Genomic DNA, 23328 nt, shown 5'->3' on the forward strand with positions numbered 1-23328 from the left:
AGCCGCTACAGTCACAGCAGCAATGTATTGTACGGAATAAGCCAGGCTGGTACATATAGGGCTCTGTGTGTGAGTAGCCGGTGAGTTACGGCGGAGGTGAGGTGTCGGAGGTGTAGCCGCTATAGTCACAGCAGCAATGTATTGTACGGAATAAGCCAGGCTGGTACATATAGGGCTCTGTGTGTGAAGTAGGAAGATCTCATCGTGACGTTAACAAGTGTCCCTGCTCTATCTAGCCCGGGTGTTCGCAGAGAAAGCCATTGAGAAGCAGAAAGCCTCGTTCATCCGCTGGGGGATAATGGCGGACTGGGATAACGCCTATTGCACCTTCCATAAGAAGTATGAAGCAAAACAACTAGATGTCTTCTACAAAATGCATGAAAAGGTGACGCGTGCTAATTCCTGGTGTCATGTCTGCTCGCTGCCGATTCCTGCGCAGCAATTATATTCTGTCAGTCAGCCAATGAAATGAGGGCACAAGAATGTTACTGTTGTCGTCACCAATTATTATCTCCAATTATTCGTTTTAATTTTTATTTTCTCTCAATATAACCCTCACCCTAACCCTAATCTTGCCCATAGCACCTACTTACATATTTCCTGTCCAGGATGACCTGTCCAATGTAATTAGGTTAATTGCATGTTTTCTGACTTTTGAGATTAAGGAGGGTATTTATTAAGGTTTTTGGGTGTCATTTACTAAGCGGTGATAGGAGCGGAGAAGTTGCCCAAGTAACTTCTATAATTTGCATACTATAAAATGATACAGAGCTGCTGATTGCTTCTCCACTGGGTCACTTCTCCACTCTTATCACGGCTTAGAAAATGTCCCCCTTAGAGTGAGAGAGTACCAGCCACTCCGCTCCTAACTGCCTTGTGTGAAATAGGAGCTGGTTGGTTGGTACTTAATGTCTCTCCAAGCTTTAGTACATATTCCTCAGAGTTTATAATGAAGGATTGTAAAAATAAGAATTTACTTACCGATAATTCTATTTCTCGGAGTCCGTAGTGGATGCTGGGGTTCCTGAAAGGACCATGGGGAATAGCGGCTCCGCAGGAGACAGGGCACAAAAAGTAAAGCTTTAGGATCAGGTGGTGTGCACTGGCTCCTCCCCCTATGACCCTCCTCCAAGCCTCAGTTAGGATACTGTGCCCGGACGAGCGTACACAATAAGGAAGGATTTTGAATCCTGGGTAAGACTCATACCAGCCACACCAATCACACTGTACAACCTGTGATCTGAACCCAGTTAACAGTATGATAACAGCGGAGCCTCTGAAAAGATGGCTCACAACAATAATAACCCGATTTTTGTAACTATGTACAAGTATTGCAGATAATCCGCACTTGGGATGGGCGCCCAGCATCCACTACGGACTCCGAGAAATAGAATTATCGGTAAGTAAATTCTTATTTTCTCTATCGTCCTAGTGGATGCTGGGGTTCCTGAAAGGACCATGGGGATTATACCAAAGCTCCCAAACGGGCGGGAGAGTGCGGATGACTCTGCAGCACCGAATGAGAGAACTCCAGGTCCTCCTTAGCCAGGGTATCAAATTTGTAGGATTTTACAAACGTGTTTGCCCCTGACTAAGTAGCCGCTCGGCAAAGTTGTAAAGCCGAGACCCCTCGGGCAGCCGCCCAAGATGAGCCCACCTTCCTTGTGGAATGGGCATTTACATATTTTGGCTGTGGCAGGCCTGCCACAGAATGTGCAAGCTGAATTGTATTACACATCCAACTAGCAATAGTCTGCTTAGAAGCAAGAGCACCCAGTTTGTTGGGTGCATACAGGATAACAGCAAGTCAGTTTTCCTGACTCCAGCCGTTCTGGAACCTATATTTTCAGGGCCCTGACAACATCTAGCAACTTGGAGTCCTCCAAGTCCCTAGTAGGCGCAAGGCACCACAATAAGCTGGTTCAGGTGAAACACTGACACCACCTTAGGGAGAGAACTGGGGACGAGTCCGCAGCTCTGCCCTGTCCGAATGGACAAACAGATATGGGCTTTTTTGAGGAAAAAAAAAAAAAAAAAAACCACCAATTTGACACTCGCCTGGCCCAGGCCAGGGCCAAGAGCATGGTCACTTTTCATGTGAGATGCTTCAAATCCACAGATTAGACTGGTTTTAAACCAATGTGATTTGAGGAATCCCAGAACTACGTTGAGATCCCACAGTGCCACTGGAGGCACAAAAGGGGGTTGTATATGCAATACTCCCTTGACAAACTTCTGGACTTCAGGAACTGAAGCCAATTCTTTCTGGAAGAAAATCGACAGGGCCGAAATTTGAACCTTAATGGACCCCAATTTGAGGCCCATAGACACTCCTGTTTGCAGGAAATGCAGGAATCGACCGAGTTGAAATTTCTTCGTGGGGCCTTCCTGGCCTCACACCACGCAACATATTTTCGCCACATGTGGTGATAATGTTGTGCGGTCACCTCCTTCCTGGCTTTGACCAGGGTAGGAATGACCTCTTCCGGAATGCCTTTTTCCCTTAGGATCCGGCGTTCCACCGCCATGCCGTCAAACGCAGCTGCGGTAAGTCTTGGAACAGACATGGTACTTGCTGAAGCAAGTCCCTTCTTAGCGGCAGAGGCCATAAGTCCTCTGTGAGCATCTCTTGAAGTTCCGGGTACCAAGTCCTTCTTGGCCAATCCGGAGCCATGAGTATAGTTCTTACTCCTCTACGTCTTATAATTCTCAGTACCTTAGGTATGAGAAGCAGAGGAGGGAACACATACACCGACTGGTACACCCACGGTGTTACCAGAACGTCCACAGCTATTGCCTGAGGGTCTCTTGACCTGGCGCAATACCTGTCCCGTTTTTTGTTCAGACGGGACGCCATCATGTCCACCTTTGGTATTTCCCAACGGTTCACAATCATGTGGAAAAACTTCCCGATGAAGTTTCCACTCTCCCGGGTGGAGGTCGTGCCTGCTGAGGAAGTCTGCTTCCCAGTTTCCATTCCCGGAATGAAACACTGCTGACAGTGCTATCACATGATTTTCCGCCCAGCGAAAAGTCCTTGCAGTTTTTGCCATTGCCCTCCTGCTTCTTGTGCCGCCCTGTCTGTTTACGTGGGCGACTGCCGTGATGTTTTTCCCACTGGATCAATACCGGCTGACCTTGAAGCAGAGGTCTTGCTAAGCTTAGAGCATTATAAAATTACCCTTAGCTCCAGTATATTTATGTGGAGAAAAGTCTCCAGACTTGATCACACTCCCTGGAAATTTTTTTTTTTTTCCTTGTGTGACTGCTCCCCAGCCTCTCGGGCTGGCCTCCGTGGTCACCAGCATCCAATCCTGAATGCCGAATCTGCGGCCCTCTAGAAGATGAGCACTCTGTAACCACCACAGGAGAGACACCCTTGTCCTTGGATATAGGGTTATCCGCTGATGCATCTGAAGATGCGATCCGGACCATTTGTCCAGCAGATCCCACTGAAAAGTTCTTGCGTGAAATCTGCCGAATGGAATTGCTTCGTAGGAAGCCACCATTTTTACCAGGACCCTTGTGCAATGATGCACTGACACTCAGACGTGTCGTCGGGATCAGCTGCGATTTTGGAATATTTAGAATCCACCCGTGCTGTTGTAGCAGTATCCGAGATAGTGCTACTCCGACCTCCAACTGTTCCCTGGACTTTGCCCTTATCAGGAAATCGTCCAAGTAAGGGATAATTAAGACGCCTTTTCTTCGAAGAAGAATCATCATTTCGGCCATTACCTTGGTAAAGACCCGGGGTGCCGTGGACAATCCAAACGGCAGCGTCTGAAACTGATAGTGACAGTTCTGTACCACGAACCTGAAGTACCCTTAGTGAGAAGGGCAAATTTGGGACATGGAGGTAAGCATCCCTGATGTCCCGGGACACTATATAGTCCCCTTCTTCCTGGTTCGTTATCACTGCTCTGAGTGACTCCATCTTGATTTGAACCTTTGTAAGTGTTCAAATTTTTTAGATTTAGAATAGGTCTCACCTAGCCTTCTGGCTTCAGTACCACAATATAGTGTGGAATAATACCCCTTTCCTTGTTGTAGGAGGGGTAATTTGATTATCACCTGCTGGGAATACAGCTTGTGAATTGTTTCCCATACTGCCTCCTTGTCGGAGGGAGACCTTGGTAAAGCAGACTTCAGGAGCCTGCGAGGGGGAAACGTCTCGACATTCCAATCTGTACCCCTGGGATACTACTTGTAGGATCCAGGGGTCCTGTACGGTCCCAGCGTCATGCTGAGAGCTTGGCAGAAGCGGTGGAAGGCTTCTGTTCCTGGGAATGGGCTGCCTGCTGCAGTCTTCTTCCCTTTCCTCTATCCCTGGGCAGATATGACTCTTATAGGGACGAAAGGACTGAGGCTGAAAAGACGGTGTCTTTTTCTGCAGAGATGTGACTTAGGGTAAAAACGGTGGATTTTCCAGCAGTTGCCGTGGCCACCAGGTCCGATGGACCGACCCCAAATAACTCCTCTTCCTTTATACGGCAATACACCTTTGTGCCGTTTGGAATCTGCATCACCTGACCACTGTCGTGTCCATAAACATCTTCTGGCAGATATGGACATCGCACTTACTCTTGATGCCAGAGTGCAAATATCCCTCTGTGCATCTCGTATATATAGAAATGCATCCTTTAAATGCTCTATAGTCAATAAAATACTGTCCCTGTCAAGGGTATCAATATTTTTAGTCAGGGAATCCGACCAAGCCACCCCAGCTCTGCACATCCAGGCTGAGGCGATCGCTGGTCGCAGTATAACACCAGTATGTGTGTATATACTTTTTATGATATTTTCCAGCCTCCTGTCAGCTGGCTCCTTGAGGACGGCCCTATCTATAGACGGTACCGCCACTTGTTTTGATAAGCGTGTGAGCGCCTTATCCACCCTAAGGGGTGTTTCCCACCGCGCCCTAACTTCTGGCGGGAAAGGGTATACCGCCAATAATTTTCTATCGGGGGGAACCCACGCATCATCACACACTTCATTTAATTTATCTGATTCAGGAAAAACTACAGGTAGTTTTTTCACATCCCACATAATACCCTCTTTTGTGGTACTTGTAGTATCAGAAATATGTAACACCTCCTTCATTGCCCTTAACATGTAACGTGTGGCCCTAAAGGGAAATACGTTTGTTTCTTCACCGTCGACACTGAAATCAGTGTCCGTGTCTGTGTCTGTCGACCGACTGAGGTAAAAGGACGTTTTAACGCCCCTGACGGTGTTTGAGACGCCTGGACAGGTACTAATTTGTTTGCCAGCCGTCTCATGTCGCCAACCGACCTTGCAGCGTGTTGACATTATCACGTAATTCCATAAATAAGCCATCCATTCCGGTGTCGACTCCCTAGAGAGTGACATCACCATTACAGGCAATTTGCTCCGCCTCCTCACCAACATCGTCCTCATACATGTCGACACACACGTACCGACATATAGCACACACACACAGGGAATGCTCTGATAGAGGACAGGACCCCACGAGCCCCTTGGGGAGACAGAGGGAGAGTTTGCCAGCACACACCAAAGCGCTATATTTTACAGGGATAGCCTTATAATAAGTGCTCCCTTATAGCTGCTTTTATAAAATCACAATTTCGCCAAATTTTGCCCCCCCTCTCTTGATTTAACCCTGTTTCTGTAGTGCAGTGCAGGGGAGAGCCTGGGAGCCTTCCTGACCAGCGGAGCTGTGTGAGGAAATGGCGCTGTGTGCTGAGGAGATAGGCCCCGCCCCCTTTTCGGCGGGCTCGTCTCCCGCTTAAAAATGGATTCTGGCAGGGGTTAAATATCTCCATATAGCCCCGGAGGCTATATGTGAGGTGTTTTTTGCCAAAAAAAGGATTTTCATTGCTGCCCAGGGCGCCCCCCCCCCAGCGCCCTGCACCCTCAGTGACTGCCGTGTGAAGTGTGCTGAGAGCAATGGCGCACAGCTGCAGTACTGTGCGCTACCTTAAGAAGACTGAGGAGTCTTCTGCCGCCGATTCTGGACCTTCTTCTCTTTTCAGCATCTGCAAGGGGGCCGGCGGCGAGGCTCCGGTGACCATCCAGGCTGTACCTGTGATCGTCCCTCTGGAGCTAATGTCCAGTAGCCAAAGAAGCCAATCCATCCTGCACGCAGGTGAGTTCACTTCTTCTCCCCTAAGTCCCTCGATGCAGTGATCCTGTTGCCAGCAGGACTCACTGTAAAATAAAAAACCTAAGCTAAACTTTTCTAAGCAGCTCTTTAGGAGAGCCACCTAGATTGCACCCTTCTCGGCCGGGCACAAAAACCTAACTGGGGCTTGGAGGAGGGTCATAGGGGGAGGAGCCAGTGCACACCACCTGATCCTAAAGCTTTACTTTTTGTGCCCTGTCTCCTGCGGAGCCGCTATTCCCCATGGTCCTTTCAGGAACCCCAGCATCCACTAGGACGATAGAGAAATATATTTCTCTTATGTCCTAGTGGATGCTGGGAACTCCGTAAGGACCATGGGGAATAGCGGCTCCGCAGGAGACGGGGCACAACTAAAGAAAGCTTTAGGACTACCTGGTGTGCACTGGCTCCTCCCTCTATGACCCTCCTCCAGACCTCAGTTAGAATTTTGTGCCCGGCTGAGCTGGATGCACACTAGGGGCTCTCCTGAGCTCTTAGAAAAAGAAAGTTTATTTTAGGTTTTTTATTTTCAGTGAGATCTGCTGGCAACAGACTCACTGCTACGAGGGACTAAGGGGAGAGAAGAGAACCTGCCTGCTTGCAGCTAGCTTGGGCTTCTAGGCTACTGGACACCATTAGCTCCAGAGGGATCGAACACAGGCCCAGCCTTGGTCGTCCGGTCCCGGAGCCGCGCCGCCGTCCCCCTTACAGAGCCAGAAGCAAGAAGAGGGTCCTGGAAATTGGCGGCAGAAGACTTCGGTCTTCATCAAGGTAGCGCACAGCACTGTAGCTGTGCGCCATTGCTTCCCATGCACACCTCACACTCCGGTCACTGATGGGTGCAGGGCGCTGGGGGGGGGGGGGGGGGGGCGCGCCCTGGGCTGCAATATTGAGTACCTTGGCTGGCAAATAACACATAATATAGTCATAGAGACTATATATGTGTAAAATACCCCTGCCAGATATACATAGAAAAAAGCGGGAGAAGTCCGCCGAAAAAGGGGCGGGGCTATCTCCCTCAGCACACTGGCGCCATTTTCCCTCACAGCTCCGCTGGAAGGATCGCTCCCAGGCTCTCCCCTGCAGTTTCCAGACTACATAGGGTAAAAAAGAGAGGGGGGGGCACTAAATTTAGGCGCAATATTGTGTATACCAGCAGCTATTGGGAAAAATCACTCAGTTATAGTGTTAATCCCTGTGTTATATAGCGCTGTTGGTGTGTGCTGGCATACTCTCTCTCTGTCTCCCCAAAGGGCTTTGTGGGGTCCTGTCCTCAGTCAGAGCATTCCCTGTGTGTGTGCGGTGTGTCGGTACGGCTGTGTCGACATGTTTGATGAGGAGGCTTATGTGGAGGCGGAGCAGGTGCCGATAAATGTGATGTCACCCCCTGCGGGGTCGACACCTGAGTGGATGGTTATGTGGAAGGAATTACGCGATAGTGTCGACTCCTTACATAAAAGGTTTGACGACATAGCAGATGTGGGACAGCCGGCTTCTCAGCCTGTGCCTGCCCAGACGTCTCTAAAGCCATCAGGGGCTCTAAAACGCCCGCTACCTCAGATGACAGACACAGATGTCGACACGGATACTGACTCCAGTGTCGACGATGATGAGACTAGTGTACATTCCAATAGAGCCACCCGTTACATGATTACGGCAATGAAAAATGTGTTGCATATTTCTGATATTACCCCAGGTACCACAAAAAAGGGTATTATGTTTGGGGAGAAAAAACTACCAGTGGTTTTTTCCCCCATCTGATGAATTAAATGAAGTGTGTGAAGAAGCATGGGCTTCCCCCGATAAGAAACTGGTAATTTCTAAAAAGTTACTAATGGCGTACCCTTTCCCGCCAGAGGATAGGTCACGTTGGGAGACATCCCCTAGGGTGGATAAAGCACTCACACGCTTGTCAAAGAAGGTGGCACTACCGTCTCCGGACACGGCCGCCCTAAAGGAACCTGCTGATAGGAAGCAGGAGGCTATCCTGAAGTCTGTATATACACACTCAGGAATTATACTGAGACCGGCTATTGCTTCAGCATGGATGTGCAGTGCTGCAGCTGCGTGGTCAGATTCCCTGTCGGAAAACATTGATACCCTAGACAGGGACACTATATTGCTAACCGTAGAGCATATTAAAGACGCTGTCTTGTACATGAGAGATGCACAGAGGGATATTTGCCGGCTGGCATCTAAAATAAACGCAATGTCCATTTCTGCCAGGAGAGGATTGTGGACTCGGCAGTGGACAGGAGATGCAGATTCTAAAAGGCACATGGAAGTATTGCCTTACAAGGGTGAGGAGTTGTTTGGGGATGGTCTCTCGGACCTCGGTTCCACAGCGACAGCTGGGAAGTCAGCATTTTTACCCCATGTTCCCTCACAGCCAAAGAAAGCACCGTATTATCAGGTACAGTCCTTTCGGCCCCAGAAAGGCAAGCGGGTTAGAGGCGCGTCCTTTCTGCCCAGAGGCAGAGGTAGAGGGAAAAAGCTGCAACATACAGCCAGTTCCCAGGAACAAAAGTCCTCCCCCGCTTCCTCTAAGTCCACCGCATGACGCTGGGGCTCCACAGGCAGAGCCAGGTACGGTGGGGGCCCGTCTCAAGAACTTCAGCGACCAGTGGGCTCGCTCACGGGTGGATCCCTGGATTCTGCAAGTAGTATCTCAGGGGTACAAGCTGGAATTCGAGACGTCTCCCCCTCGCCGTTTCCTCAAATCTGCCTTGCCGACAGCTCCCCCGGACAGGGAGGCAGTGCTGGAGGCGATTCACAAGCTGTATTCTCAGCAGGTGATAATCAAGGTACCCCTCCTTCAACAAGGACGGGGTTACTATTCCACAATGTTTGTGGTACCGAAACTGGACGGTTCGGTGAGACCCATTTTAAATTTAAAATCCTTGAACACTTATATAAGAAGGTTCAAGTTCAAGATGGAATCGCTCAGGGCGGTGATTGCAAGCCTGGACGAGGGGGATTCCATGGTATCACTGGACATCAAGGATGCTTACCTGCATGTCCCCATTTACCCTCCTCACCAGGAGTACCTCAGATTTGTGGTACAGGACTGTCATTACCAATTCCAGACTTTGCTGTTTGGTCTGTCCACGGCACCGAGGGTATTTACCAAGGTAATGGCCGAAATGATGATACTCCTTCGGAGAAAGGGAGTTTTAATTATCCCGTACTTGGACGATCTCCTTATAAAGGCGAGGTCCAGGGAACAGTTGTTGATCGGTGTAGCACTAGCTCGGGAAGTGCTACAACAGCACGGCTGGATCCTGAATATTCCAAAGTCGCAGCTGGTTCCTACAACGCGTCTACTGTTCCTGGGGATGGTTCTGGACACAGAACAGAAAAAAGTATTTCTCCCGGAGGAGAAGGCCAAGGAGTTGTCATCTCTAGTCAGAGACCTCCTAAAACCAAAACAGGTGTCGGTGCACCACTGCACGCGAGTCCTGGGAAAGATGGTGGCTTCTTACGAAGCAATTCCATTCGGAAGGTTCCATGCAAGGATCTTTCAGTGGGATCTGTTGGACAAGTGGTCCGGATCGCATCTTCAGATGCATCGGCTGATAACCCTGTCTCCAAGGACCAGGGTGTCGCTGTTGTGGTGGCTGCAGAGTGCTCATCTTCTAGAGGGCCGCAGATTCGGCATACAGGACTGGGTCCTGGTGGCCACGGATGCCAGCCTTCGAGGTTGGGAGACAGTCACACAGGGAAGAAACTTCCAGGGACTATGGACAAGTCAGGAGACTTCCCTACACATAAATATTCTGGAACTAAGGGCCATTTACAATGCCCTAAGTCAGGCAAGACCCCTGCTTCAACACCAGCCGGTGCTGATCCAGTCAGACAACATCATGGCGGTCGCCCATGTAAACCGACAGGGCGGCACAAGAAGCAGGATGGCAATGGCAGAATGGGGACTTCATCCAGAAGTCTTCCAAATGATTGTACACCGGTGGGAAAGGCCACAGGTGGACATGATGGCGTCTCGCCTCAACAAAAAGCTAAAAAGATATTGCGCCAAGGGACCCTCAGGCGATAGCTGTGGACGCTCTGGTAACACCGTGGGTGTACCGGTCGGTGTATGTGTTCCCTCCTCTGCCTCTCAATACCCAAGGTACTGAGACTAATAAGAAGGAGAGGAGTAAGAACTATACTTATTGTTCCGGATTGGCCAAGAAGAGTTTGGTACCCAGAACTTCAAGAAATGATCTCAGAGGACCCATGGCCTCTGCCGCTCAGACAGGACCTGCTGCAGCAGGGGCCCTGTCTGTTCCAAGACTTACCGCGGCTGCGTTTGACGGCATGGCGGTTGAACGCCGGATCCAGAAGGAAAAGGGCATTCCGGAGGAAGTTATCCCTACGCTTATTGAAGCTAGGAAAGAAGTGACCGCAAACCATTATCACCGCATATGGCGGAAATATGTTGCGTGGTGTGAGGCCAGGAAGGCCCCAACGGAGGAATTTCAGCTAGGTCGATTTCTGCACTTCCTACAGTCAGGGGTGACTATGGGCCTAAAATTGGGTTCCATTAAGGTCCAGATTTCGGCTCTATCGATTTTCTTCCAAAAAGAACTGGCTTCACTACCTGAAGTTCAGACATTTGTTAAGGGAGTGCTGCATATTCAGCCCCCTTTTGTGCCCCCAGTGGCACCTTGGGATCTCAACGTGGTGTTGGATTTCCTAAAGTCGCATTGGTTTGAACCACTTAAAACCGTGGAACTAAAATATCTCATGGAAAGTGGTCATGCTGTTGGCCTTTGAAAAAGTCACGTGATCCGTGACGAAACGCGTCAGTCTCCGCCCCTTTTTCGAAGCTGCAGCAGTGTTCATCATTAAGCCACAGGTGAATTGTTCACTATAGCGAGAGCAGACACGGGAACACAAAACGATTCAACCGTGGTCAGCTACCAGCAACAGCAGCACCATTGCCGAAGCAGGCTCCAGCCACAGAAGTCCGTTGTACCATTTCCTCCTATAAGTGTGAAGGAAGCTACAGTCGGTGACACTAAAAAGGCACCCCCCGTGCAACATCTTATACCGAGGACGCTCGGTTACCGGGGGTAGGACCACACCGCCTTTTCCAACAGGGAGGTAATCGGACTCAAATTGTTTTATGCTGCTTTCTGCCATTTCACCGTTATCATTCTAGCGTACTGCATATACTGTTTGACTGTTACAAAGTAACAATACGCTGATGTCTCTCCAGGACAATTATATCTAGTGGAATTATTGATACTTAAGGAACATTTATCACAGCTCATTATACGCTGACACTTTTCAGGTCCGGTAACAAGGACTTTTTAGAATCATATGTGCTAACTGAAAACTGCTGGCCAGCACGATATCTATATTATTTTATTTATTTTATTCGTTTTTATTATGTTAACCAATCACATTATAATTGGTGTACTTGTTATTTAATAAATTTCTATATTATTATACCGGCTCTGTATAGATTGAGTATCCATTTTGAACACATGAGCGCTTCTCTCTCCTTTTTCCGTTATTCATGCTGTTGGCCTTGGCTTCGGCCAGGCGTGTGTCAGAATTGGCGGCTTTGTCTTGTAAAAGCCCTTATCTGATTTTCCATATGGATAGGGCGGAATTGAGGACTCGTCCCCAATTTCTCCCAAAGGTGGTTTCAGCGTTTCATTTGAACCAGCCTATTGTGGTGCCTGCGGCTACTCGTGACTTGGAGGACTCCAAGTTGCTGGACGTAGTCCGGGCCCTAAAAATCTATGTTTCCAGGACAGCTGGAGTCAGAGACTGACTCGCTATTTATCCTGCATGCGCCCAACAAGTTGGGTGCGCCTGCTTCAAAGCAGACTATTGCTCGCTGGATCTGTAGCACGATTCAACTTGCACATTCTGCGGCTGGACTGCCGCATCCTAAATCTGTAAAAGCCCATTCCACGAGGAAGGTGGGCTCTTCTTGGGCGGCTGCCCGAGGGGTCTCGGCTTTACAACTTTGCCGAGCTGCTACTTGGTCGGGGTCAAACACATTTGCTAAATTCTACAAGTTTGATAACCTGGCTGAGGAGGACCTAGAGTTCGCTCATTCGGTGCTGCAGAGTCATCCGCACTCTCCCGCCCGTTTGGGAGCTTTGGTATAATCCCCATGGTCCTTACGGAGTTCCCAGCATCCACTAGGACGTCAGAGAAAATAAGATTTTACTCACCGGTAAATCTATTTCTCGTAGTCCGTAGTGGATGCTGGGCGCCCGTCCCAAGTGCGGACTGTCTGCAATACTTGTATATAGTTATCGTTAACTAAAAGGGTTATTGTTGAGCCATCTGTTGAGAGGCTGTTATATTTCATACTGTTAACTGGGTATAGTATCACGAGTTATACGGTGTGATTGGTGTGGCTGGTATGAGTCTTACCCGGGATTCAAAATCCTTCCTTATTGTGTCCGCTCTTCCGGGCACAGTATCCTAACTGAGGTCTGGAGGGGGTCATAGTGGGAGGAGCCAGTGCACACCAGGTAGTCCTAAAGCTTTCTTTAGTTGTGCCCAGTCTCCTGCGGAGCAGCTATTCCCCATGGTCCTTACGAAGTTCCCAGCATCCACTACGGACTACGAGAAATAGATTTACCGGTGAGTAAAATCTTATTTTATATATATATATATATATGTGTGTGTGTGTGTGTGTGTGTGTGTGTGTGTGTATATATATATATATATATATATATATATATATATATATATATATATATATATATATATATATATATATATATATATATATATATATACACATACATACATACATACATACATACATACATACATACATACATACATACATACATACACCATTGTTATGGGGCAATTCGGAAGTCAGGCTATAGGATGCTGGCAAATGGGAAATGCTACCTCCAGCATTCGGCACGCACCAGGGGCCCCATTGTGATTATGTTGGTACAGATGGAGCCACACTCATTGTGTGGCTACATCGCAGGCGGGGCGAGCGGCGTGCCTAGGTGCGCTTGCGCCTCGGCCCGCCGCCAAGTGTACACAGATTCTCCCATTCACTTTAAATGGGGCGTATGTGCGTGTACGACGCACGCTGTCTGTTGTAGGGCATGAAATGCTGGAAGTAGCACACTTGCCGACATCACGGCGCCTGCCTTCTGGGATACCCACCATATGGCGTGTCGGTAATTTGATGGTAGACATTGTGCTGTTAGTGGTAGAGGAACTTCTCCATGTTTCTGCCATTTGTGGGCGAGACGCCGTTTCGGCTATAACCCACTTTCCTTGTGATTGATCCGTGTTCTGTTACCCAGCGTCTGTTCTCCTCCTGTCAGCGTCACGTAACGTAATGTATAGCCAGTGGTACATTTGTGTCATTTAGTTTCTGATACATATAAAAAGACAGAAAATACAATATAATTAGGTTTCAGAAAAATATTAATACTGTTTGTATTCTGCTTTTAGGGTCACATTTACCAGGATTACAGACCCGTATTTTGGTCCCCATCAACCAGGTTAGAAACGTGATCCCGCTTCCGTTTATCTTGGTTTCTTCTTCTGACAGCGCCGATGTGTATAACACTGTAACAACTGTGTAATATATTGTGTAATCCGAGCAGTGTAATATACATGTGTAGTCATCTGCAGGTCATAGTATATATAGTGGCGGCAGTGATTTGTCCTGTGGAATGGCGCCATCTCGCAGGCATGACCCGGCTAATATTGATGAGGCCACATTGCCGTGGGTAATACGTTACTCCTCTACAGGAACAGACTTGTGTAACGCGGTCTGCATGTTGATGAATTACAGGAATGATTGATGTCAGTGATCAGTAAATGTGATACATTAGTCTTGTTTGTATGAGAATCTCAATGAAATGACCACCTGTCTGCGGCAGGTTACATTGGTTTCCACAGGAAAACATCGGGGTGTAGAGTGTATCTTGATCCAGTGGCACCAACATGCTAAAACTTTAGGCTGTGCCAGGATGCATTGGGGCCTCCTCTACTGGAGCTCAGTTTATAGTTGGTGCCGGCAGCAGCAGGTCACATAACAGGGGGGCTGCACTGAGCAGCCCTGAAAAGCTTTCTAAGAAGACTTCAAGGGCTGCAGCGCTGATATGTCATTGTGACATTCTGTGCTGCGGCTCCATCAACTCGCAAGCGGCATTGCATACTTCCGCGCCCTGTTCCCGGGTACTTGCGGCGGAGCTCCGGCTTTAGGCACACGGTCGCAGACACTCTACTGGTTCGCGTGGCTGCTATGGGGAGGAGGTAAGAGGGTCCCCCATGTGGGACCCGCTATTAAATCGCGTTCCTGTCGAGGTCTAGAGAGACGGACCGCGATGCTGACGAGAACACTATCACCGAGCAGGGACCCCACTAGGGGGGTAATTCCAAGTTGATCGCAGCAGGATTTTTGTTAGCAATTGGGCAAAACCATGTGCACTGCAGGGGAGGCAGATATAACATGTGCAGAGAGAGTTAGATTTGGGTGTGGTGTGTTCAATCTGCAATCTAATTTGCAGTGTAAAAATAAAGCAGCCAGTATTTACCCTGCACAGAAATAAAATAACCCACCCACAGCTAACTCTTTCTGCACATGTTATATCTGCCTCCCCTGCAGTGCACATGGTTTTGCCCAATTGCTATCAAAAATCCTGCTGCGATCAACTTGGAATTACCCCCTAGACCGCCAGGGCATAGGAGTACAGATTGGGTGGACTAATGCTCATTTTAATAAGACTCCGTAGTAACGGCGGTGAGGACCAGCATAGGGGAGCTGGCGCTTGACCTGTAGCCCCTCCCCCAGCCCAGGGCGTAATCTACTGCAGATTTCTCCGGCAGGGTCCACAAGTTACCCACCGGATAACATTGGGATATGATGAAGCGACAGCGGATTTGCACCAATCGGTCAAAGTTTTTCCGACCTCCCAGCATGCAATGGGCCTGTCCATATATCCCTACCTACTGGCTCAGACAAATCAGTTTTTAGTTTGGTGCTGCAGGAGCCGGACCATGGTCACAGGGCTGCTGGTTTTTAGCAGCCATAAGCCTTCTTATTTTATTTTTATAGTCTTACTAATTTTTTGTGTGCGATCTTTCTGAAAAACGTTTTATACGTACCTTAGAAAGAGTCGCTCTAACAACTCTTCGCTGGGCCGCGACAACGCTTACCCACGAGTACAGTGCTATTTCGGCGGGCGTCTGTGTCTGATATACTAGCAGGTCCAGCAGACGTTACCAGGCTGTGGCCGGAACACAGGGAGAAGGTAAGGCATCGGTTCCGCTTAGAGGGGAATACGGACACAGCCGCACTGCTTTGGGAGAAGACTACCAAACAGTAGCTGACGCGGCTGCCACCGCGGGTGCATCAGTGCCAGGCCTTAGGGATCATAGGCTCCAGGAGTAGTATGAGGCCGCGATCCCTAGAGTTGATGTCAGCGGTGGGGAGTCAGTCGCTCTCCTGCTCGCCCCCCCCCCCCCCGGTTCATGACCAGTTTCCTCCAAGTCTCCCGCCATGAACTGTTTTCCCGCTTCCGTCTGAGATGCTGTATACGAAGGGGACCCAGTCGCAGCATAGGCGGCTGTGTGACTGGTGCGTCCGTGTTCACTGAGCGTCTGTGTTCACCATAGGTTCATGGAGCTGTGGTGTACACTAATAGTGTCTGGATACACTCAGCGTTCGCAGACGTATTGAACTATCCTGGAAACGGGTTAAGTCTCCTGTATCCCACTCTACTGAGTATGGGTTATACAGCACTAAGGGGGTCATTACGAGTTGTTCGCTCGCTAGCAGTTTTTAGCAGCCGTGCAAACGCTATGCCGCCGCCCACTGGGAGTGTATTTTAGCTTGGCAGAAGTGCGAACGAAAGGGTCGCAGAGCGGCTACAAAATAATTTTATGCAGTTTTACAGTAACTTCAGACCTACTCAGCGCTTGTGATCACTTCAGACTGTTCAGTTCCTGTTTTGACGTCACGAACACGCCGTGCGTTCGCCCAGCCATGCCTGGGTTTTTCCTGGCACGCCTGCGTTTTTCCTAACACTCCCTAAAAACGGTCATTTGACGCCCAGAAACGCCCTCTTCCTGTAAATTACTCTGCGGCCAGCAGTGCGACTGAAAAGCTTTGCTAGACCTTGTGTGAAACTACATCGGTCGTTGTGAAAGTACGTTGCGCGTGCGCATTGTGCCGCAAACGCATGCGCAGAAGTGCAGTTTTTTTTTCATCATCGCTGCACAGCAAACTTTTTCAGCTAGCGATTAACTCGGAATGACCCTCTAAGTCTCTTATCTACCTTTTGAGTACGAATACTTGGATAAGTGCATAATGCATATGAGTCTGATAATATTACTGGTTTCTTTCGCTATGCGTCTGAATACGGTTAAAACTTTTATAAAGTAATGCAGTAATATGTTTCTCCTACATACTTGAAATGTATCTGTAGTTGATTATGTGCTCATATTGCTTATTATACTAATGTATAATGTGACTGACTGCTATTGTGATTGCTGACTTTACTATAATTGTCATTTTTTTCCTATCTTTTACGATCCTCAATGCTGGTGCATTGCAGGGTAGGGTAGGATTGTATGTCACTTTAACGAGTCTTAAAGTGATTACAGTCACAAATTGTGTAGTACACTGTGTAAGTGTTGATTATTTATCATGTCTAAGAGCGGCAAAGATGAGGAAGATACACTCACAGCAACACCAACACTCACATCATGTTTGTCTTGCAAAGGTGGGATAACCTCTCAGTATCTGGTTCAGGATGGTTTGTGTGCAAATTGTTTTAGCTTTCACCAAGTTCTCTTGATTAGTACAAGGCAGATACAGGTGCAAGTTGATTCCCCTTGGGCTATGTTTGCACAAACATTATCCAGTATAGCTGAGTGGATAATTCCAACTTCTGTACCAGGAATAGGTTACACGATTAACCCTTTCATGCAGCTTCCCACCTGCAGTTTATCACTTCCAGCAGCAGCCTCTCAAAAGAAACAGGCTGAAAAGCCAGTGGTAAGTAAATCTACATCTTAACAGTCTACACATGTTTCAGATGAGGATTCATCGGAGGATGAAGGCTCATTAAGCTCTGGTTCTGCATACGAAGAGGTGGAGGTAGGCCTTAGCTCAGTGGACATAGCTGAGTTAATTAAGGCAATGAAAGCCATTCTATCCTTAGAAGAATCAGCAGAGCCTGTGTTAAAATCCAAGGCACCAGTGTTTAAACATCCCAAAACAGTTAAGACTGAGTTTCCTGAGTCAGATCAGCTGACGGAAATCATGGAAGAGGCTTGGGCTACACCCCCAGTAAGAAGTTTAGAATTCCTAAGAAATGTAATTCCAATTATCCTCTTCCAGCTGGGGATTGTTTAAAGAGGGAGGTGGCCCCCACAGTAGATACGCTTGTTATTCGATTAGTGCTAAAATCTATATAACCTGCCTTCAACATCATTAAATGATGTCACGGATAGGAGAGAGGAAGGTTTTTTAAAAACCATTTTTTCCCTGTCTGGGGCAGTCATTAGACCAGCCATGGCTTCAGCTTGCATGGCAAAAGCAGTGGCTGCCTGGGCTGATGCATTGGAAGGAGATCTTTCAATGGCATCTAGAGAGCAAAAATCCCATATGGCTCATATAAAACAGGCTGTGATGTTCTTGGAAGAAGCAGCCTTGGATATGGGTACAATAGCTTCCAGGGCATCAGCTTCAACAATAGCCACTCGCAGAGCAGTTTGGCTACGTACATAGAAAGCTAATTCAGAATCTAAAAAGGTTTTGTACTCTTTACCTTTCTCTGGAGACATTCGTTTTGGTAAAGAATTGACAGATATATTGGAGTCAGAAGCAGACTCCAAGAAAGTAAAGTTTCCTTCCACATACAAATTCAAACCTAAAGTTCCAGCTTTTTGGCCCTTTTGGTCTCAAGGAAATCGCTATCCTCCCACAGCATTTTCGGTTCCAGACCCTACCTTTTGGGTTAGCCACAGCCCCCAGAGTATTTACCAAAATGATGGTGGTAATGGCAGTTTATCTCCGCCAGCAGGGGATAATAATTTTTCCATACCTTGAAGATCTTTTAATCCTGGCACAATCTCAGGAATTGCTCCTGTGTCATCTGCAACAGACAATAACATGTTGGCAGAAGCACGGGTGGCTCATAAATTGGGCGAAATCGTCTCTGGATCCGTCACAGCGGATGACTCACTTGGGGGTTGTACTGGATTCAAGCCTTCAAAGAGTATTTTTACCTCTGATCAAGATATTCAAAGTTCAGCCAAGGATTCAGGAGCTGCTACACAGCAATGCGTGTGATGGGATTGATGGTGTCAACATTCGACATGGTGGAGTATGCTCAGTTCCACTCGGCCTCTGCAGTGTCTGATCCTTGCCAAATGGAATGGGTTTCATCAGATGATAAAAATGCAGACTATGGTCCTTATGGTGGAAATAAGGAGTTTGTTAGCCTGGTGGCTACAGACATCCCATCTGGACAAAGGGAGACCCTTTTGATATTAGGTTGGGAAATTCTGACAACAGATGCCAGTCTCCAGGGCTGGGGAGCAGTGTCAGGAATGTTTTGTTTCCAGGGGCAATGGACCAAGGAAGAAGGTTGCCTGCCAATAAATATATTGTAACTTCGGGCCATATACATGGCACTGATTCAGGCAAAGGACATCCTTCGGGGAAAACCAGTTCAGATCCGCTCTGGACAATGTGACGGCAGTAGCGTACCTCAACCATCAGGGAGCCAAAAAGCTATGAAGGCGGTAAGTCACATACTAAAGTGGGCAGAACTTCATCATCCTGCCTTGTCCGCAGTATTTGTTCCGGGAGACCTAAACTGGGAAGCGGATTTTCTCAGTCGACACACCATTCAGGCAAGCGAATTGGCTCTACACCCGGAGGTCTTCCAGACTCTAGTCGACAAGTGGGGGTGAGCTAGATCTCATGGCATCCCGTCAGAACAACAAAATTCTCACATATGGGTAAAGAACAAAGGATCCCAGAGCAATCTTTGTGGATGCCCTGTCGGTGAGATGGGACTTTCATCACCTAATTACCCAGGGTGGTGAAAAAGCTAAAGCAAGGAAAAGGTGCCGTGATTCTAATAGCTCCGGCTTGGCCCAGAAGACATTGGTACACAGATCTGCAGAGAATGTCGATGGATGCTCCATTCCTGCTCCCTCAACGTCTAGATCTACTGACGCAGGGTCCTTTTTATCACAGACTTCTGGATTGACTGTCTTTGACGGCGTGGCTCTTAAGACCTCTATCCTGAAGTCAAAAGGATTCTCACAACAGGTAATTCAAACAATGCTCAGAGCAAGGAAACCCTCCTCAGCTCGCATTTATCACCAAATACGGCAAACCTATAATCTTTGGTGCAGTGAATGGAAAATGAACCCTAGATCTTTCAGATTTTCCAGAGTCTTAGCATTCCTTCAGGCAGAAATGGATAAAGGTTTGAAGGTGGCTTCCTTGAGAATGCAAATTTGGTTCCAAAAGAAAATTGCCACCTTACAGGATGTGCGTACTTTTTTCCAGGGAATGCTGCACATTCAACTTCCTTTTGTTCCTCCTACAGTGTCTTGGGACTCAAGTTTAGTCCTAAAGGCCCTTCAAGTTGCCCCATTTGAGCCACTTAATAAAGTGGATCTTAAATGGTTGACAGCTAACGTTCTCTTTCTACTAGCTATTGCGCCAGCTAGAAGAGTATCAGATTTAGGGGCATTGTTATGTCGTCCTCCATTTCTGATCTTTTATCCAGATAGAGCGGTTCTCAGAATTAAATCTGAGTATCTTCCCAAGGTGGTGTCTAAATTTCACCTTGACGAAGAAATTGTAGTCCCGGCTTTACAGGAACCAGGCCTTTCTGTGGGAGATGCATCGCTGGACGTGGTCCGTGCCTTAAGGATCAACGTGGATCCTACCATTGCCATCAGAAAGACAGATTCTCTCCATTTCTCTATGGAATTCCCAAGAGAGGATGGCCTGCTGACAAGCAGACACTGGCGAGGTGGCTTCGGATGACTATTTCAAAAGCATATTCTCAAGCTGATCTCCCTGTTCTGGCTAATGTCTCTGCTCACTCTACACGTAAGGTAGGTCCTTCATGGGCAGCACAACGTGGTGCTTCAGCAGAACAGATATGTAAGGCAGCCACATGGTCTTTCATTAACACATTCATTAGACATTATGCCTTGGATACCTTTTGCTTCTCAGGACGCTGAATTCGGGGCGAAGGATTCTCTTGTCCAATTAGGAGCATCACCACCACTAAATTGCTTTGGGAAATCCCAATGTTATTCTATGGATAACCTGTGGACCCTGCCAGAGAAATATACGTTATGGTAAAAACTTACCGTTGATAACGGTATTTCTCCTAAGTCCACAGGATCCACATGGATCCCACCCTGACGCACCTGATTTAAGGATCCTTTTACTCACTAACCTCTTCCTTCTTGTACGGAAGGGTGTGCATGTGTGTTCTTCTCGCCTGATTAGAGCTGTCTATGATGCTCCTACCTTAAGCTTTGGGAAAACGACTGATTTGTCTGAGCCAGGAAGTGGTGATATATGGACGGGCCCACTGCATGCTGGGAGGCTGAAAAGCTTTGACCGATTGGTGCAAATCCGCTGTCGCTTCATCATATCCCAATGTTATCCTGTTGACTTAGGAGAAATACCGTTATCAATGGTAAGTTCTTACAATAACATATATTTTCCCGCCCTGGAGCTGCCTCACACTCTCCCTCACTCCCTGACTGAGACGCTGGGCACCATCTTCTGAGCCTAGCTGTGGCTGGTCTCCGGGACTGCAGGGTAAGGTCTCCCTTGTAAAGCCGCCTGTCTACAGCGCTGGGACTTTATGAACACTTCAGTATTGTACATGTCTCTATACAGACAGCATTAGTTAAGAAAGCGTGTACCTACTACAGGATATTTTGTACGAGTATTCTGATAGATACCTCCGGTCTAGGACCATGCTGTATTTTATATATATATATATATATATCTCCACGTATCTCTCAGATGTTTCATCTGAAGAGGAGGGGGAGCATCCTGTCCTGTCACACTGAATCAGGTGTTTTTGATGAGGATTCTCCATTGCAAATTGATGTCCATGGGGGTCATTCCGACCCGATCGCTCGCTGCAGTTTGTCGCAGCGATCGGGTCGGAACTGCGCATGCGCCGGTGCACTGGCGCATGGCGGCTTTCGTTTCCTAGCGATCGCCTCTGATATGTTTAAATGGCAGAAGGTAGTTAAAAATCTATTACCCCATTCTGACCATTTAGTGGACATCAGGGAACCCTGGTCTAATCCGGGGAAGAAATTCCCTCTGTCTAAACGGGCCTTAGCTCGCTATCCTCTCCCTGCAGAGTTATGTAACAAGTGGGAAAATTCACCGCCGGCGGATTCTCATGTCACCCACCTAGTGATGTCATCCTCTCTGCCGGTCACCACTGTCTCATCACTGAAGGAACCGACAAATAAATGTGTGGAGGGATGTCTGAAATCTATTTACTCCCTTACAGGTGCTGTACATAGACCAATTTAGCTGCCTATTGGGCTGCAAAAAAGGTATTGAAGCATGGGTTCAGGCATTAGAGGAAGAGCTGCCCGAGGATATATCTGACAAGGCCAGGCCATACCTGTCTCGCATTACCACCGCCTCCTTTTACATTCAGGAGGCGTCCTCTGAGGCAGGTGTGTTGGCAGCCAAGGCGTTGACTACGTTAGTCCTGGCTCACCGTATTCTGTGGTTGAGGTCATGGAAGGTGGACCTAGACACCAAAAAGACCTTGGAGGTACTCCCTTTAAGGGGGACATTTTGTTTGGGGAAGACCTTAATAAAATTGTGTCTGAACTGGCGGCGGCTAAGTCTGCTTTTCTCCCAAATACTAATCCTTCTGCACAGAAGGCAAAAGGTACTACTTTTCCTTCCTTTCAGCCTCAAGTTAAAGCAAAAGGTCAGGCATACCCGAGACAGTCTCGTGCTTCCAAAACCACAAAGCCTAAGGCTAAACAGTCCTGGGCGACCCGTCAGCCTGCTTCTAAACAAGACAAGCCTGCCGCATGACGAGGCGATCCTCCGCCTGGGGGACACCAGGGTAGGAGGCCGACTTCTGCAGTTCACCCATGTCTGGTTAAAGACCACTTCAGACGCTTGGGTGCGGGCAGTTCTCCCTCACGGGTACGCTGTCTCATTCAATAGACGTCCCCTTCGCCAGTTTTGCACCACGGTTATCACTTCGGATCCGTTAAAGGCGCAAACTCTTCAACCCTTGTGGGTTCCCTCCTGAAAACGGGAGTGGTAGTGCCTGTTCCTCTGGCCCAGAGAGGCAGAGGATACTATTCAACCCTGTTTCTAGTACCGAAACCCAATGGGTCTTTCCGGCCTATACTCAACCTCAAATCACTGAACAAGTTTGTGAGAGTGTCCAAGTTCCATATGGAGATGCTGCGCTCAATTGTACTGGCTACGGAACCCGGAGACTATATGGTATCCCTGGATATACAGGATGCGTACCTGCATATACCTAATGCCATGTCGCATCAGCAATATCTGCGGTTTGCTATTGACGACCTCCACTATAATTTCCTGGCTCTGCCATTTGGACTGGCTACGGCTCCTCAGATCTTTACTAAGGTCATGGCTGTAATGACTGGCCATCTCCGTCACCAGGGAGTCAGAATCCTGCCGTATCTGGACGACTTGCTGATTCTGGCAAACTCCCACGATGTCCTCCTCAGTCATCTGCAACTGACGGTAAGCTTCCTACAAGCTCACGGGTGGCTTATCAATTGGAAGGTCCCAGCTCAGAGCATGGTGCACCTGAGGGCACTCCTGGAGAGACACAGTCAGCGACTGTTTCTGTCTCCAAAAAAAGTCCTAAAGCTTCAGAATAGGATAAGATGCTTCATTTGTTGCCCCAGAGTGTCGATACACTCGGCGATGCAAGTGCTAGGCCTGATGGTGTCGGCATTCGACATGGTAGAGTACGCACAATTTCATTCCCGCCCATTACAGAGATTAATCCTTTCCAAATGGGATGCCAGCCTCATCGGATCAGATCTCAGATGATCACTTTAACTCTGGAAGTTCGTCTGTTGCTGACCTGGTGGCTACAGGACCAGCGATTAAACAGGGGCCATCCCTTCTGGATCCCCGACTGGGTCCTGCT

At 48.1% G+C, this 23328-nt stretch overlaps 1 protein-coding gene across 1 annotated transcript in view; it reads left to right on the forward strand.

Moving 5' to 3' along the window:
* IARS2 (isoleucyl-tRNA synthetase 2, mitochondrial) overlaps nucleotides 1-23328 on the forward strand; it is a 349183-nt gene that overhangs the window by 54108 nt on the left and 271747 nt on the right. Inside the window, exons 4-5 of the mRNA XM_063919433.1 lie at nucleotides 237-385; nucleotides 13598-13647. Of these exons, the coding sequence (XP_063775503.1) occupies nucleotides 237-385; nucleotides 13598-13647 (199 nt within the window). The remainder of the gene's footprint in view (nucleotides 1-236; nucleotides 386-13597; nucleotides 13648-23328) is intronic.

Source organism: Pseudophryne corroboree, chromosome 4 (genome assembly GCF_028390025.1).
Source record: "Pseudophryne corroboree isolate aPseCor3 chromosome 4, aPseCor3.hap2, whole genome shotgun sequence".
In the NCBI taxonomy this organism is placed as follows: Eukaryota; Metazoa; Chordata; class Amphibia; order Anura; family Myobatrachidae; genus Pseudophryne; species Pseudophryne corroboree.